The 17,428-nt window shown below is 42.2% G+C and overlaps 1 protein-coding gene across 1 annotated transcript in view; it reads right to left on the bottom strand.

Annotated features, from left to right (window-relative positions):
• Positions 1-643: 643 nt before the first annotated feature.
• The window catches only part of nrip2 (nuclear receptor interacting protein 2), a gene marked incomplete at both ends in the record, with an annotated part of 19,548 nt that continues 2,763 nt past the window's right edge, over positions 644-17,428 (bottom strand). The window contains 5 exons of the mRNA XM_083907135.1: positions 644-760; positions 1,961-2,013; positions 2,803-2,894; positions 4,077-4,159; positions 8,182-8,496. Of these exons, the coding sequence (XP_083763261.1) occupies positions 644-760; positions 1,961-2,013; positions 2,803-2,894; positions 4,077-4,159; positions 8,182-8,496 (660 nt within the window). The remainder of the gene's footprint in view (positions 761-1,960; positions 2,014-2,802; positions 2,895-4,076; positions 4,160-8,181; positions 8,497-17,428) is intronic.

Here is a 17,428-nt window from a genome sequence, read left to right as displayed (position 1 = left end):
AAAAACAAAAAATTAACTAGTGCGTTTTAAGATGTGCTCCACCACGTAGAGCCAGGCTAGCTGTTTCCCAGTATAAATGCTAAAGCTAAGCTAACTGGCTTCCTATTATTTTAAGTTATAATAAACTAGCAGATGTCCCAAAGTATAAAATTACTCCCTTTGCAATATCTAAATTGAATGATATAGATTCATTTACAGTTAGTCTGTGACTTTATTTTTTAAAATAATAATAATAAAGTGTGTTATTTTTAGGCTGAATCACAAAATATTTTACTTTTTTGTTTTTTTTCTTCCCTTTTACAGAGCATCATTGCCAAAAAAAAAAAAAGAAAAAGATTAGACTCAATAATCTGATTAGTTGGCAATCATCTGCTCCGCGGACTAGACTAATTCAAACGGAAGAGATAATCGCGGTGAATGTCGCGAATCCAACAAACACAATGGTGTAAACTTGACGACGAACGGCGGCGGCGAAGGCGAATCCTAGTCCGTGCTCTGGCAGCGCGGGACACCGTCGTCACATGGTCCCGGACACAAACGGCACGGCACCGCGCCGCAGGGCGCTAGCTGCGGTGAGATTTCGTCGGGGCGGGGGAGGGGGACGTGGACGTGGACGTGGTCGCCGCCGCCGTTGAGTCGGGGCTCACAGGTTCTTGTTGGTGTCGTGTTGGCACTGGCTGTCGACGGACGGGTGGAGGAACGGCAGCTCCTCGCCGCTGCCCTGCAGCTGCAGGACCCGGCGGCTCAGGTCCAAGCAGCACTGCGGAGAGGAGGAAAATATGTTTTTGTTAGCGTAGAACGAGTCAAGTCAGTAGAGTCTCAGCTGCCGAGCAACCACGGGTTGCCAGCTACGTCATAAATTGAAACCTGAAAGACCTCGGTGTTTTGAATTTGAATGTAGTAACTGTTTTTGGCCACATTCTTACATATGGCACCTTTAAAATAATCGACAGATTAATCGATTACGAAAATAGTCGGTATTCACTCCGCTGCAATATGCAACTTCACCACTAGATGCCACTAAATCCCACGCACTGACCTTGTAATATAATATAACTTCTTTTACGGTTAACGCAACATAATTAGCTTGTGTGGATTTGGTGCGTTCTTCGTGCTTATCGCGTTAAACATTACTGGGTAGAAGTTCGCAAAAATTTTGCGTCCCAATTTACGATTCACGTTGCGAAGTTTGCGCGATTCACATCCGTACTCGTTGCCTGAAAGTCGTGTTGATTTTGAAGTGTCAATTGAGCAGCAACGCTAACAAATAATCCCGAAATCAGTGGTTTTTTTTGTCTTGGTTTGGAGACATTTTTTGATGTCGTCTTTCAACGTTTTCACACCAAAGTAATATCTTTATCTCTAAAAACGCACCATAAAAGAAGCTAATTTATGCCATTAGTTAGAACTCGTCTCCAAATTGCTTGTGATCATTTAAAGTGCAGTTTTGGGTTTTTAGACGTTCGCGAAAAAAACGACCTCCGGGGCTAATTCACCGAAAGCATTTTCATACGCCCGCGCTAATTAGCATTAGCGCTGATGGCTTTTCAGCTTTTTTTTCTTCCTCCGGGTTGCCAGAAAAGTGTCTCTGTGGGATTCAAATTGCGTCTCTCATGTTCCAAATTCCACTTCACAGGACGTCTTCAAATTCATTCTTATCTGGCTTTTACCTGCACAGCAGGCGGAGGAGGGAAAATAGCGGCGCTCGACCTTTTCCCTTTTTCCCTTTAGATAACACCACTTACTGTACATCTCTGTCTTTTTTGAAAGGCCCTGTCTCCATCTTCTTCTTCTGAAATCTTCATTTTCCTTCCGTATACCATCCCTCCACTCCCCCTCTTTCTTCTTGCATATTTAAAGCCGTGTGTGTCTATTTCGGAGTACGTATATATATATATATATATATGCAAACACCATAGCGTGCATCATGGCGTCACGAATAAGAACAGCAAAGACTCACTTTGAGTTCCAACAGAGTCTGAAGACCCAGGCACAGCTCGAAGGCCTCGTCCTCTGAAGCTGGGGAAACACAAAAGAAGAAAGAATCTGATTTTATTTGATCCCCGGGAGAAGGAAATAGCTTTTTTCGTTACAGCTTCTCCAACAAAAGAACAGAGATCCACAGCCTATACTGAGATATAAAGGTGTATATATAGATATTAAAATCATCAACAGCCTCCGTTTAGTAAAAAATCCGCTTTTCATTCGCTGGTCGCCGTCCTCTTCTTCTTGTGCATTTCTTTTGCAGCGTCACAGCGCCACCTACAGGCCTGCTGTATACCGTTTTTAGTCGTTTTAGGACATTTCTTTAGCTAACGAGCTAATTTTTACGGAAAACTTTGTCTCGTTTTACCTTTGTTAAACATTATTACACTGAAAAAAATGAAATATTTTGTAAAAACTTTTTGGAAAATTTTATATAAATCATTTAACTGTAAAGTGAAGTTTTTTTAACCATTGTCTTTTTTACAGTGTATAGTAAGCGTAAAGCCTCTGTAAACCTCTAAAAACTGCGGCTCTCTATAGTTAATTTACTTTAATCCAATTTGCAATCATTTAATAGTCGAATGCGACTCAAATTCCATGTTTTATTTGATGCATTTGAAGTAAACGTCGTTCCCGATCGTGGAGTTTAGCAACGGCAGATGACGATTCCACGATTCGATGACTTTTTTTTCCCTACCGCGGGTATAATTCACCGCAATGAAATTACGTTTTTTAATGCAGTCGCGATCGCTCGGCGTCTCATTTCAGCGCCTAATTTAAATCAATTTCGGGCGGCGTGGATAATGTCGTTATTACCTTTGACGTGGGCTGAACACTGCAGCGTCTGCGCGCCCAGCTGAAGCTGCAGACCGCTCACTGACGCCGAACTGTCGCCGTCTGGAACCAATCTGAACAAAAAAACCAAACGCATTAAATGCGACATTTTACAGTTAATTGATCACATGCAGTATTTATATAGAAATGTACTGTGGTTTCTCTTCAGAGAACGTAGTACAAAAAGGTTTTATCTGTTACTTTACATTGTACAGGTTTAATTTTAACACATTTTTACGGGAATATTCATATTTATTTTTCAATAGCGTCCGTGTCATGTGACCCACTCACTTCAGACACCAATTATATTAAGTACTTCTTTATTTTATTTGATTTCACTGATTTCAACCTTACGTCAAAGTCAAGAAACACTTATCGTATCATTTTATGTGAATATTGGTTAATTGCGGTAGATTTAAAGTCATTTTGTTGGTTTTGTAAACATGTCCTGGTACTGTGCAATAACAAAACTAATCAAATGTTATTATCTTAATTAAATTAGTGAAGTAAATACACAACATTATGAATGTTTTATTGAGCCATCTTGACTCACTTAATATTTACGTAATACTAAATTTAGTTTAGTTCACAAAACTCATTTTTTTTAAGTGCAAAAAAGTTAGCTCTATTAAATAAATAATTTAACCGCAATATACCTGACACTTTATGTTGATTTGACTTAAATGGATAAGCCGGATTAACAAATTCTAGATCATATCAACAAGTTAACAAAAACAATTTTTTTATAAATTTTAAGACATTTTTTTTTTTAGTGTAAACCAATATTTTCAAATTCAAATTGACTTAAAACGAACTGTATCAATTCATTTATTTAACTGTAATGAGTGCAACTCTTCGTGTCAAATTTAACTTAAACGTGTTAACTGGATTAACTAATATTAAACTTCCAACATAATTTTTTTGGTCGTCTCTAAACCAATATTTTCAAGTTCAAATCTTTTGACAAATACGAGTGAAATCTGTGTAAAGAACTTGACAATTCATGGTTATTTATTGCAAAAGATTTTGTTGGATTCAGACATTTATTGACGTATAACAAATCATGAAGATGAATTGACCGAATAATTTTTTACAGTGAATGTCAGATCTTCAAGGATCTGCATTTGTTTTTTGTGGCTTATTCTCTTTAGTTTTTTATGGGGTTTGGTTTTTACTGTTTTCTTTTGATTATTAGAGTTGGATTTTTAAAATCTTCCCGTTGCTTTCGTGACGTGAGCCTCTGAGGCGTTTCTTACCCCAGCCTCTTGCAGCAGGCGGTGGAGATGCGGTTGTGTTGGCTGCTGGTGTCGATGGACGCCTTGACTTCGGTTTCACAGCACTGTGGGGAAGACACACACACACACAGATAGAGTAGAGAATGAGGTGGAGGATCAGGGGTTTGGTGTCAGAGAGTGATTTTCCACTTTAATCCGTCACTGTGGGGAAACGATCAGTCACTCATGTTCACACATGAACACACCTCTGCACAGAGAAAAAAAAACCACTCGTCTCTTTTCCACCTTTGCATCAATCCTCTCATCTGCTACGTGTTTGTGAAACAAAAAAAACCCTTTTTCCAATACAATTTGATGGTTAATCAACTTTTGCACACAGTGTTTCCTGTTTCATAATTTGGTCTGTATTGATTTATGCGTCGCTTGAGCAGCCTGACACTTAATAACCGGGTTAAAAATAAACCTCAACAAGGTCATTTGGTGTCACAGGTTGTTGTTTTTTACATATATATTACTTTTTGCTGATCTTCTGCTGACTCTGGATTGAGGATTTGTCATTTGTCATTTTAGTGAACTCGTAGTCAATGATCTCAAATGCATCACAAGAACCTGGAATATCAGCTATTTCCATGGTTCTCAAACTGTAGGCCGTGTACCACCAGTGGTACGCGAGCACAAATACTGGGGCATGTGTGTAGAAAATGAATAAAATAGCAAAAAAATAAGCAGTAATACATTTAAATAATAATAATCAAAAGAGTCACCTTATCTCTTGCTCCATCTTAATCCAATTGTGTGTGAACGTGAGGAAGATGAGGATTATCAAAGGGTAAATTATCTTATTTAGATTAAATCGGATTCCAATGCTCATAGCCTGAATTTTTTAAAACAATAATTCCACATTTTATTTCCCTTTTTTGAGTCAAATATGAAGAATAACACAGCAGTCATAATCAGTCGCCTAGCTAAATGTTAGCATTAGCTTCTCTTGAATGGAACTTAGTAGTAGCTTTCTATAAAACTCACAAATACTCCTATATTTTTTAAAGTAGTAGTTTTATTGCTGTTTTTATCTGTTTAAAAAGTTTTTATGCTTATAGCCTCTAAGCTAGTGGCTTCTTAGCAGTTTCCTGTTGTGTTGTAAATTTTAGGTCATGTTCTGTTTGTCTATCGGACTAATGTTGCTTTAATTGATAAAATGTCAGTCAATTTTGGTTGCGTTGCGTTCCAAACTAGGATATGTTATTGACACGACAACGACGGAATGCACTTTTTAAGCCAGTTGTTCTATTTACACAGTACCGCTAACGTTAGCTCAGACAAGGATGTGAATGCTGTAGGTTTATGTAGTTTTTCTCCAGGGTTTTCACACAAAAAAAATAAATAATGTTTGTCCTAGTTTCCTGTGACACGTCTCCTCAGCACCTCACAGTCGCCGTGTTGCCTTCAGGGCCACTTCCGTGTCACAAACGCCGTTTTCAGCTGTCGCGCAGAAACGCACAAACTCTTGATTTTCTACTCGTCGATGTCACGTCGCATTTAGCGCAGAAGAGAGCGAGACGCGTTCGTGTAAAGACTGTGAGTCAGATTCAGAGCATACGGCAGCTCTGCATGTATGCGAGATAAGCAGCGACCGCACACTGTTAACTGTGCATCGGACCACACACACACGTGGTGCTTTTCCATTCGGTTTTGGCATCAGTCACGTCGTTTTCCCATAGTATCTACTCAACGTAAGCGCGGTTCGTCTTAGCACGGCTGCACGAAACTGCCCTGAAGTCGTTTTATACGCGACACAAACACATAAATTAGAGACTGGCAAAGCAGTTTTCAGTGTACTGAGTCGTTAGAACCAGAGAACTGAAAAACCGCGCCACAATCGGCGGCTTTCTGTCGCTAAATACGCCTGGCTCCCCTGTTAAATATTGACATTTTGGATTTCCTTTGCTAAAACGCATGATTTCATTGTCTTTTTAATTGATCTACAGTCTGACCAATCAGATGCCGGCAGTCAGGTACAAAAAAAATGGAATCCCAAAAAAAGCCGAGTAGATTCAAGCTAGTGCTAGAACTGTATAATTGATTACAGCCTTTTATTGTTATTTAATTTATTTGGTATAAAGGACAACGCGGCAGTAGCTTTAACGTTCTTGACATTTTATCGAGTCTAACGTCGTTTTTTTGGGCACTTTTAGCAGCGTTTGAGCTTCTCAAGTCCTAGTATTTTCTTTCACTAGTTAAAAAAGGCTGTGAAAAAGTCTTTGCTTGACCTTTAGAATTTCTCAACCGCTGCTTAAATTCATTTGTTAGCACTTGACATTGACTATAAAAGAAGGGTTGGATCAGTGCTACAAACATAAATGGCACTTTTACATGAAAATGATAGTTAAAATCTGGTATCTGTAGTTCGGCTCCCGTCGTCATCCACCGTCACAAATCAATACCCACTTTACCCGTGGATGTTCCCCCCCACACCGAGTACAGACTGATGTTGAGCTTGCCTTTGTCCTTACAGCCACGCTGGCTTATCAGCAGACGCACAAACCTGCTCTTTTGTCTCTTTAGTCCCTGCAGTGCAAAATCCCCCCCCACCACCTTCTCTCCAAAGTTTAAAAATAGCAGGAGAATGAGTAACCGAGGAGCACTTTGCATTTAGCAAAGTTGATGCTAAAACTGAGCAAAAAAGCCCAATGAGTAATCTGGGGAAAACGCTGAATCTGCCAGAAAAGACACTCGACACTTCGCTTACCCCGTGATCTGCGTTAAATGATCCATGTCGCCCACGTTTGGACTTTTGGTCACCAGAGCTCAGTGACCCTAAAAGCAAAAGCCATACTCTCCTGGAAACATTGGATTTGCTTGCCTTAAGATAATCCAGTTGTCAACAGCTAACTACCGAAGATGACTATGGAGGCTGAGAGCCTTCACAGACGTCCTGCTGCCAACATCTACACCGTAGAAACAGATTCCACATTTTGTAGGTAATGGACAATATTAGTGAGGTTGGAAGTCGTCTGATGTCCGCTTCTAGTTTGACCGGTCAGGCTAGTTGAGAGTTGAAGGACCTACCAACCTTTGGTTGTCCACAAATGGACCTGTGGACAACCAAAGGTTGGTAGGTCCTTCAACTCTCAACTACAACTCCGCTTTTGTCATTTCTCATTGCTCGGTAGACTGCAAACCATCCATCCATCCATTATCTACCGCTTTATCCTCCACCAGAGGGCCGTGGAGACCGCAAACCAGTTCGTACCATTTGTACCAGATACTGGACTGGAATACCGTACTAGAGCCGTCAAGAAATTGGCCATTTCCCCACATACTAATTCCCTGTTGGACAATAGATTGGTTCTGAAATTGGTGTAGTTTTTGGTCAGGGATCCACAGGATCAAGGTCAATGGGAGTAACTCCATGAAAACCAAACTTTTCTAGAACCTTGACCACTTAAACTTAGAGCAGTGAGATTAGAACTACCTGAGATAGTATTTTGAGAAGACTTTGGGCCAATTCACATTCCTATCTTAACCCTCAAGCTCAACCCTTAATCTTAACGGGCTACAAAACCAAGTGTTGAGGGTTATTTTGTCACTTAGAAATGGGACACCCCTTAAATGCAGATACGTCTTCAGACTGTAGGGGGCAGAATAACGCGAAAGCTGCGGCCTAAACTAAGATAATATAATGGTTTTCATAATCTATATTAACAAAGAAAATACTTAATTTGTAGCTTACTCGTTTCGCTGCTTTCGCCGCCATCATTGTTATGTGAAAACAGGCAATGCATTCTGGGTAGCCCTTGCTCCCAAGGGTGGTCTCGGATAATCTCAATATTGAGGGCGATACAGCCCGTAAACTTGGCCCTCAACTTAATTTTTCTGAGAATCGGGACAGCACTTGGACTAGAGGGAGCGCACATTTTTGACATTGAGGGTTAAGCAAGGAATTGGAATTCACCCTTTCTTTAGTTTGGCTCATCATTTTTGGCCTACACCACAACAAGCCACCAGGGGGCTATTAATATGTTTTAGCTTCACTTGTGGGAGCTGTCGCTCTTTATCCAGTCGAGGTTTATGTTGCAGTAAAAACACGTCGGAGCATTAAAAGCATGAATCGAGGGTACAGTACCTTGCACTGAACGACCAGAGCTGCGAGGAGGGTGGAGCTCGGCGAGCCCTCGGTCTTCTCCGCCGTCTGTCTCGCCCCGGCCTCGCTGCTGTCGTCCTCCTCGTCCGACCGCAGGCTCCTCTCGCTCTCCTCCAGGGACTCCCTCTCCTCCGCGGAGTCTTCGGCCGTGCTCTCGCTCCTTTCCTCGGCTTCGAGCGGCCCGTCCTTGTTGTCGGCCAGCGGCGAGGGAATCCTGGAGCCGGCGTCCCGGGCCTCCCCCCGCAGCCGGGTGATGTTTCCCTCCAGCAGGCGGCGCTGTACGATGCTGTGGGGTTGCTACGAAGGGAGACAGTGAGAGACGTGAAGGACAGATGGAGGATTTTCTCATGGGTATGTTGACGACGTGATGATTCCACCGTAGCACCTTGAAATCGTAGCACTTTTGCTAGGGGTGAAAAGGGCATGTGGGTTTAGCGTGGTGCTTGTGTAGTTGTTTTGGTCATTTCTTTAGGAGACAATAGCAATTTAGCATCTTTGACTTAATAGGAAAATAGGACATTTGAAGGCCACCTTTCAGAGATGGGATTTTGGGATGGGAATGCCCAAAGTACTTTCCGGTCAGTACAATTGCTTGTTCCATTTACACCCAGAACCCGGAATCAGTCATCAAGTGCGAGTGAAGTCATCCTCCAAGTTCTCCACGATCCAGTTGAGAAGTAGGAAACGCTAATGTATCTTGGGCTGACCACTGTTAGCAGTACCACTCGGCTTTATGTGGAATTTAAGCACAAAAACGTGGTAGCAACATGTCTACGTTTAAAAACCCGTAGACGTACCCCAAGTTCTTGTAATCCTGAAATTGGAATCCTGAACTTGGGGTATACCCAACGTTCTAATTTGACCGATTCCATTTGCGCAGGCTTCGCTTTCCCACTGGTAAAGAGACTAGAACGAGTTGTCCGAAGTGCGTGGACTGTCGTCCGTTTTATTTATCTGCATTTACGTGCAGGTTAATAGATTAGCCAAACGTTTGCTAGCTGTGGGTGACTAAAAATCCAGCCATAGCTTAATTGTTTGACCTTCTTGCATCGCTCATCATCGTCCTGAAAAGAGTACGCTGCGAACGGCGAGCGGATGTTTTTGCCTGCACATCCACCGTCTGAAACGGAAGCCCCGAAATAGCGGTTGCGGCCCCAGAGGCTAATTCAATACGGTCAATAGGTCCTGACGCTGTACTCAGTCGGGCGCATACTGATCCCCCAGTGCACAACAGTCTCCTCAAATTCAAAAGGTCCTGTTTTGCCATTGAGAAAGAGATAGAGACGATAAATCCTCGATTTGCGTCAAAGTTTTATTTCTGCCCATGTCCGGGAACTCCTTGATTTTCAAGAAAACATCACAGGTGGCTGTAGTGAGCTACGAGTTACCTCTAATCAAGAGAGGGAGAGGAAACATGTAGGTCACTGTGTTATTGGAACGTGTCGGATTATTATAATCTGCATCTCCAAGACGTTGCTAACCGCGCAGATTAGCAATGATAGTGTTTCACTGTACGTCGTATCAGTAGGGGCTGAGATACTTTGTGTTTTTGAAGAACTATTAGTGATTTTTTTTTTCCATTCCCTGCCCTCAAACTAATGCCTCTCATGATTCTCAGCCAGGTTTTGCACACTTCACAGGCTGCAGCTTCACAGTCTGCCACCTTCATCTTTATTATTAACATTTCAGACACTGGCCTTTCGTACAAGAGCAGCTTTCAGACTCATGAACATCCAGTCTGGGAGGTTGTTTTTTTTAAAAAGATTTGTTCAACTCAACGTTTTACATTTAGGCTTTTCGAATTTGAACCAGATTTTGCCGAAATAAGCAGTAGGTGGCGGTGTCGACGCCGAGAAAACGCAGCTAATTTAGTTTCGCTGCTCCTGCGATTGTCTCTTACTAAAACAACAAACAACAAAAACAATTGTGATCTGTATTGGACTTCTTAAGTGGTAACGCTACCTTAAAAGGTCCAGGTTTCCCCTTAATGACCTTAATTGACCGAAAGTAAAGGAGCTATCTTGTATTTTCTGGGAAGTTGTAAGTGATGCATCATGCATATATAAGTAGAGTAATGCTGTGCGCATATTGTTCCTGTAAGGCCCTTTATGCGCCATTTTTGCTGTTTTTCCGATTTATCGCTAGTTCCTTTTAGGTTGCAAGACCTTTTAGTTACTTTTTTTGTGTTTGCATTCGGGTGTCGTTTATGCACAAATTCAAAAACGCGCAGGGGGGGAGGGCGAGAGTTGGAATCCGTTATACCACAGCAATAACAGTCCTAACAGCGACGGTTGCGTTGCATGTTGTGATCAGCTGCGTCTACAGGAAACTGCAACAACAAGCCATCAGAGAGGCCCCATGCTACTCGCTCTATGCAGAAGAAGGGAAAATCTCAATCTATGAAGTGCACTTACGCCTCAGGGAGCCGAAAGAGAACGTGGTGGGGGGGGAGAAGAAAGTGAGGTGGACTGATAAACGAGCATAGATTGGGGTCGATCTGGTTTGATGTTTCTCGGGGTCTTAAAGTGTTGAAATTAAGATCACACGCCCATGTTGTGAAAGCTTATTTGGGGAAACTTTAATCCAAACACATGCTAGCACGTCGCCGTTGTTTTAAAAACCACATGCGGCGGCCGGCGACTGAGCGTACTCTGCGGGCCGCGGCCGAAGACGTAATTTGCGTTTAAGCTGCCTGTTCCTGCGTAATCACATTGCCGCTCCGACCATTACAGAGTCTGCGTTCAGACAGAACACTTGGAAAAGAGCAGGTCACCCAACACCGCCGCAGTCACCGCATGAATAAAACATAAAGCCCTTTGCTTTCCTTTCAAGGTTTCTCCAAAGCTAAAAATCCTCCGTGAACAAACGTTGAAATATCATGAAAGATTGTTTTAAAATATACTATTAAATATGTGTTAGAGTGAAATACAAGCCTTTCAAACTTACACTCTTGTGTTTGTTTTCAGTATAATGTGTGTGTGACCCTCACCCTTCCATTCGCAAAGTCAGAAACGTAGCCTCTGTTAGCGATACCAGTATTTTCGCGCGCTAAGAGCGTAGCAACGTGCCTACGGTTACCGTATGTGTAAGACTGAGATACAAAAATACGACAGAAGGGCTATTAACGGTAAAAGTAGCATTGTTTGTTTTAGCGCCAGCCAACTTAGTTGTCGACCTAGCTTGAATTCGCTAAATGTAGCACGTAATCAGAATCACTCTAGCGGGGGAAAAAAAAGGCAACTAGCGACAAATCTAGCGACTTTTTCCTGGTATTTTAGGAGACTCTGATGTGGGACCCTTCCCATTTCTTTGTCTCAAATATATAAATAAATACATAAAGATACTTTTGCCAGTCTCAAAGCCCCAGATAAAGGTGGAAAAACAAGCAAGGAGTGACAAAAGAAAGCTAATTAGTAGTTCTAAACATATCTAGCGTCCATTACAATTACATACACATAGGAAATTATTCCTTTAATTAATTTTCGGACAGCCAATAGCTTCTTTCCTTACTGGGGAGTTGGCACAACTGAAAATAACTCGACATAAATGACAGGGGTATTAGCGCTGTATGCTAACGTATCAAACGTAGTGTTTTCAACAGCCTGGTCCTGAATCTACAGCCACTTTAGAGGACAATGAGTCGGCAGAAAAAAAAATGCTAACATTACTGCCGCTGGTGACAATTCAGAAGACATTGCTGTAGCAGCAGATGCTAGCTATCACTTTTTACGATGTTGTTGTTTTATTTTTCTTCTACGTGCATGTCTCGGTTGCCATGTCGGGTAGATAGCATTAGCGCTCGCTAGCGCCCGTCTCTACTGGGAAACACTGGCGCGGCACAGTGTTAACATTAACTCTGTGCCTGTTGATTATCTAAGCAGCGTCAATAAAGTGTGTGTGTGTGTGTGTGTGATATAATGACATTACTGCTCATTATATAACGTTCTGCTCTATTTAACCCGCACATAACAATGTTAGATTCTGCTCGGGGGTAGAAATATATATATATATACTCAAAATACACAAGGAAAAATAAGAAAACAGAGCTCTGTGTGACCTTACTGTGTCTGTAATAATATAATGTCATGCTTGTTGACCATGTCTGAGCATCTGTGGCCTCGCTCTGTGTTATATCTGTCATTGTGTTTTAGCGTCACCTCCACTCACACACACACATCTAACACCCTCCACATGTTGTCAGGGGGGTGAGGGGTTTGTGTTGTTGTTTTTTTCCTCAGTCGATCCACCAACGCGTTGCCGTGCCAGGCTGCAAAACCACAGCCCTCCGCGCTCGTAATCACCGCCCGTGTCACCGAGTTCGATGCAGCCCATTTGTTCGTCTCTGAGCTCCAGCTGTGGCCCGAGCAGCCGAGTTATAAACGGACTAATGATGGCCTCCTCTCCTCTTCACATCCTTTTCTCCCTCGTCTGTTTTTCCCCCCTCGTGCCCTCGTCCTAGCCCTCACGCAAACTCCCTAAGACGAGAGCGATGCTAATCCGAAACGTAATCTTTCCCTCCTAAAAAAAAACACCGGCTTTCACATCACTGGTCAAATTTGCCAAAACAGCTCGACAAGAAATACGCCAATTATTCCTAAATTGATTAAAAATCTGCTAATTAAGCACATTTTCTTAAAACTAGCTTGTACGTCTAGCTATCAAGCTATCAACACAGCTCCCCCTACAGTTTAACCGTTTCCCCTGCTTCTTTTTTGCTGGCTCTGCCACCGTGAACGTTTAAAAATAAAAATACTACGTAGTTTTTGCTTTAAAGGTGAAGTAAGTAGTTTATAGTGCCATCTAGAGGAGAGGCTGAAATTTACAACAAAGAACTGCTCCTCTGCTCACCCCCCTCCCTTCCCTGAGCGCTACGGTATCCGCAGACGGTCAAATGTCGTCCTCGTCGTCTTTCTCCGTGTCAGCAGATGAGGTTTCGTGAGGCGAGGGAGAGGGCGGAGCTACCGCGGCCGTAGCGGACGAAGTGGAGAGAGTGGAGGCGGGACTTCCTGCTACAAGTAAAGAGACGCTGCTAACAGTGGCTATGCAACCGCGGCCCGCGACCTTGTTATTTTACACGACTTTTTGAAACACTACGAAAATGAAACAAAAACTATTATACAGCGACTAGACAATGCAGGAGCACATAATATGTATAAAATAGTGGATTTTGGGTTATATAAACCCATAAATACTACACAGTGTCCCTTTAACGTGCCTTAAAACTAGACAACGGCTGCCAACATTGAAGGAAATTGTACCCAAAACAAACAAAAAGGTTCTCTAACGTTAGCAATGTTTACTTAAAATTAGTGCCGTGCAATAGGTTAACGCGCGCTAACCCACAGGAACGTTTTCATGACGAGTGACCAGGAAAAAGGCGCGCGCGACGTCACGTTTACGTGCCGCGAGACCGGAGTTAGCTGCATTAGCTTACAGCCGAAAAGAGCAGCGCTACAAATAACCAGCGTACCTGTGTAACTGCGTATATGTGTGCCTCTGTTTATAAAGTTTAGCGTTACCTTAGAGACTCATTTTAACAATCCGGAGTCGCGTAAACATGACGTCACTCGCGTCTTTTCTCTAGTCAGTCGTCACGGAAACGCGCAGTAATGTTGACGCCGCTAAACGCCGTTGATGCGTTAACGTTTGACATAGTAGATGAGTAAATTTGTAAATTGACACGGGGCACAGTCTCTGTACAGTTTTGTTGAACGTTTTCCTGCCAACATGGCCGTGTAAACAAAGCTAGTAGCCGGCAGTAGCTAGCATGATTTGGTCTGGATCTGATCACGGAACATTCAGAAACAGACGATATATGAAATGCGTGTATATTTAATGTAAAAACATATGATTTCTAACATGCGCACAGGCGTTTGTTGATTCATCCAACAGTAAATTCGAAATGTGCTATTTGGTTAATTCTGTTTTTTGAAAATCCTTCTTTCAGATTTACCGCAGTGGCACAAACCGACCACAGGAGGCAGCAGTAGACCAGCAGGTCCTTTCTTCCCATGAGCCCTAAAAACGCTGGTTTTCTCTATGGACTTTGGTGCAGGTGAGTGAGCAGTTTTACTTTAGAACTTCTATTCCCCCGTCCCCCCCCCCCCCCCCCCCCCTCCTGCTGTTAGTCTCTCAAAATCCAATTACAGAGTGAACTTAATGTCAAGTTAAAGTGTGCGCAAAGATAAGCGTCCTCCCCCCGGTGACAGATCCGAAGGTTCCACCTTATTTCTCACCTCGTTCCGCTGACTCTTCTCTGCTATCGCTATCGCTAAGTGAACACTCGTAGCTTAATTTTATATTGAATCTGATGGCGACAGCGGGCGACTGATGGAAAGGCAGGTGTTGATCTGTTACGCACGACGCGTCCAGCCCGTCTTTGTCATTGTTGAAGCAGCTGAGGTAGAATTGGCACCGATGAGGTGTAATCTGATTTCACAGCATGCGCTGGCTGCTGATTTTTTTTTTGTTTGGATGATATCATTTTGAACATTTGTTGCTCCTGATTGCATAATAGACTGTATGGTGCGCTGATGTGTGATGGCGAAGAAAGGAAGATTTCCTAAAGGTTTATTATGCGCAGCAGAGAATAATGGTATTGATTTATTCTTCTTCCCACTGATGCCGTTATCTTTTTATTGTTCGTTTCATCTCGGTTGGAGCTGATGTCTCATAAAACTTTGTACAGTTTTGTTTCGAAAGCACAGTTTTTGGAGTTCACTCTCGTTTGTTTTGTGCGTCACTTATTAGCTAGTCATGAACTAAGCTAGTCACATAACCTGTAAACGGCAGTGTTTGTTAATTTGTCACTCACACACTTGTCAGAGTGTGTTATTGTTTTGTTGCAAAAAGCTAAGCTCGCCACAACAATCAACAATGGCTGACAGCTAGGCTAACGGCTATGCTAACAGCTGTGAGATGAATGCGTGCCACGTTTCTTTGCAGCCAATACGAAGCAGTTTAAGATGAATTTAGCGTGTTCACCTGGGAGACCAGGGAGTAAATAAAGATTAAACGTTTGTGCGTCACTTCTTAGCTAGTCATAAACTAAGCTAGTCGCATAACCTGTAAACGGCAGTGTTTGTTCATCTTGTCACTCACACACTTGTCAGAGTGTGTTATTGTTTGGTCGCAGTCGTAAAGACAAGAAAACAAAGCTAAGCACGCCACAACAATCAACAATGGCTAACAGCTAGGCTAACGGCTATGCTAACAGCTGTGAGATGAATGCGCGCCACGTTGCTTTGCAGCCAATACGAAGCGGTTTAAGATGAAGTTAGCGCGTTTACCTGGGAGACCAGGGAGTAAATAAAGATTAAACGTTTGTGCGTTACTTATTAGCTAGTCATAAACTAAGCTAGTCACATAACCTGTAAACGGCAGTGTTTGTTCATCTTGTCACTCACACACTTGTCAGAGTGTGTTATTGTTTGGTCGCAGTCATAAAGACAGTGATAAAACGTCGCTAAGAAAAAAAGCTAAGCTCACCACAATGGCTGACAGCTAGGCTAACAGCTATGCTAACAGCTGTGACATGAATGTGCGTAACATTGCTTTGCTGCCAAAACTAAGCAGATTAATATGAATTTAGCGCGTTCACCTGGGAGACCAGGGCGCAAATAAAGATTAAATGTTTGTGCGTCACTTATTAGCTAGTCTTAACTAAGCTAGTCGCATAATCTGTAAACGGCAGTGTTTGTTCATCATGTCATTGTTTGATCGCAGTCGTAAAGACGGTGAAGAATCATCACTAAGAAAAGAAGCTAAGCTCGCCACAATGGCTGACAGCTAGGCTAACGGCGATGCTGTGAGTTGAAGTCACGTTGCTTTGCTGCCAAAACTAAGGAGATTAAAATGAAATTAGCGCGTTCACCTTGGAAGACAAGGGAGTAAATAAAGATTACATTTTTGTGCATCGATTATTAGCTAGTCATAAACTAATCTGTAAACGGCAGTGTTTGTTAATCTTGTCACTCAGTCGTCGCTGCAATGGCTGACAGCTAGGCTATCGGCTATGCTACCAGTTTTTCAAAAAAGTAATGCGCGTCATTAAGCCGAAAAGCCAAAATTAAGCCGATTAAGAAGAAATTACACCTGGGGTTATTTGAGTAAGTAAATATTAAACTGGTTAAAAAAAGTGTTGGTGAATTTATTTAACTCAGGATAAAACTGGGAGTGACGTCAACCATGTTCCATTTGATAAGTCGGGGGGGGGGGGGGAATAAACATAGACGCAAGCGTATCTTGGGCTAGCCACTGTTAGCATTAACAGAGGAAAAACAACTTGCTACGTGGTATTTTTCGTTATATGAGGCACGAGAGAGTCGCCTATTACAGCTTTAATGCTCTCTTTTCCCATCTGTGACTCAGATTGGAGGTTAATTGCCACGCGGACTAATTATGTGACTCTGCTCTGTGGTTGAGTCGGTCACGTGACCTCGATAACGTCCTCTCTCGCTCTCTTTCATCCTGAAGCGAGGTCGCTGGGCGGCCGACTTCCTGTCGCCCCCCCCCCTCACCAGGAAGCTCCGGCAGCTTCACATCTGCAGCCGCCTGCCACTTCCACTCCTACTTCTGTATCTCTGTCCATCTTCTCTTCCCTCACATCTCACTCTCTTTTTCCCCCTGAAATAATTTATAGTTTGCCATAAGAAGAAAAAAAAAAACGAATTAATTCGGTCGATTTGATTAAAAACAGCGGTTTATCAAACAGAGCCGATGGCAAATCTGTTGATTTGATCCCGCGATAATGAGTTGATTGTTAATAAATTATTCATTTACCAGCTCCCGCTGTGATAATGACATTGATATGTGCTAATGAATAGAGCTGGATTATAAAAACTTGACTTCATCTAAAAAATCCTCCCCAAAATCAATCTCCTCCTCGTCTCAGTAAATTTGTACATAATTATGAAATATTATGTTTATGCTACATGCTAATTTGTACTAAGTGGTTCCGTTTGGTCTGTAAAACATCAAATATTTAAAATATGGGAGGTCGTAAATGTGCACTTTACTCTTAATCAAATCTGGACACTGTTCATTTAAATAAATTAAGCTTATTTTTTTCTCCCAAAATGTCAAATTGATTCCATTAAAAAATTCAAGCGAAACTTTTGAATATTTGTTGCGTGTACCTTCATGACGATGACCTTCTTTATATGTGGCCTATTATCGTTTTATCCGACATTGATTACATGGAACAAGCCAGTATTTAGTATTTATATGT

This window comes from Microchirus variegatus (assembly GCF_963457635.1).
Source record: "Microchirus variegatus genome assembly, chromosome: 20".
Taxonomy (NCBI): domain Eukaryota; kingdom Metazoa; phylum Chordata; class Actinopteri; order Pleuronectiformes; family Soleidae; genus Microchirus; species Microchirus variegatus.
The sequence above is the reverse complement of the archived record's forward strand: the minus strand, read 5'-3'. Positions and strand labels throughout refer to the sequence as shown.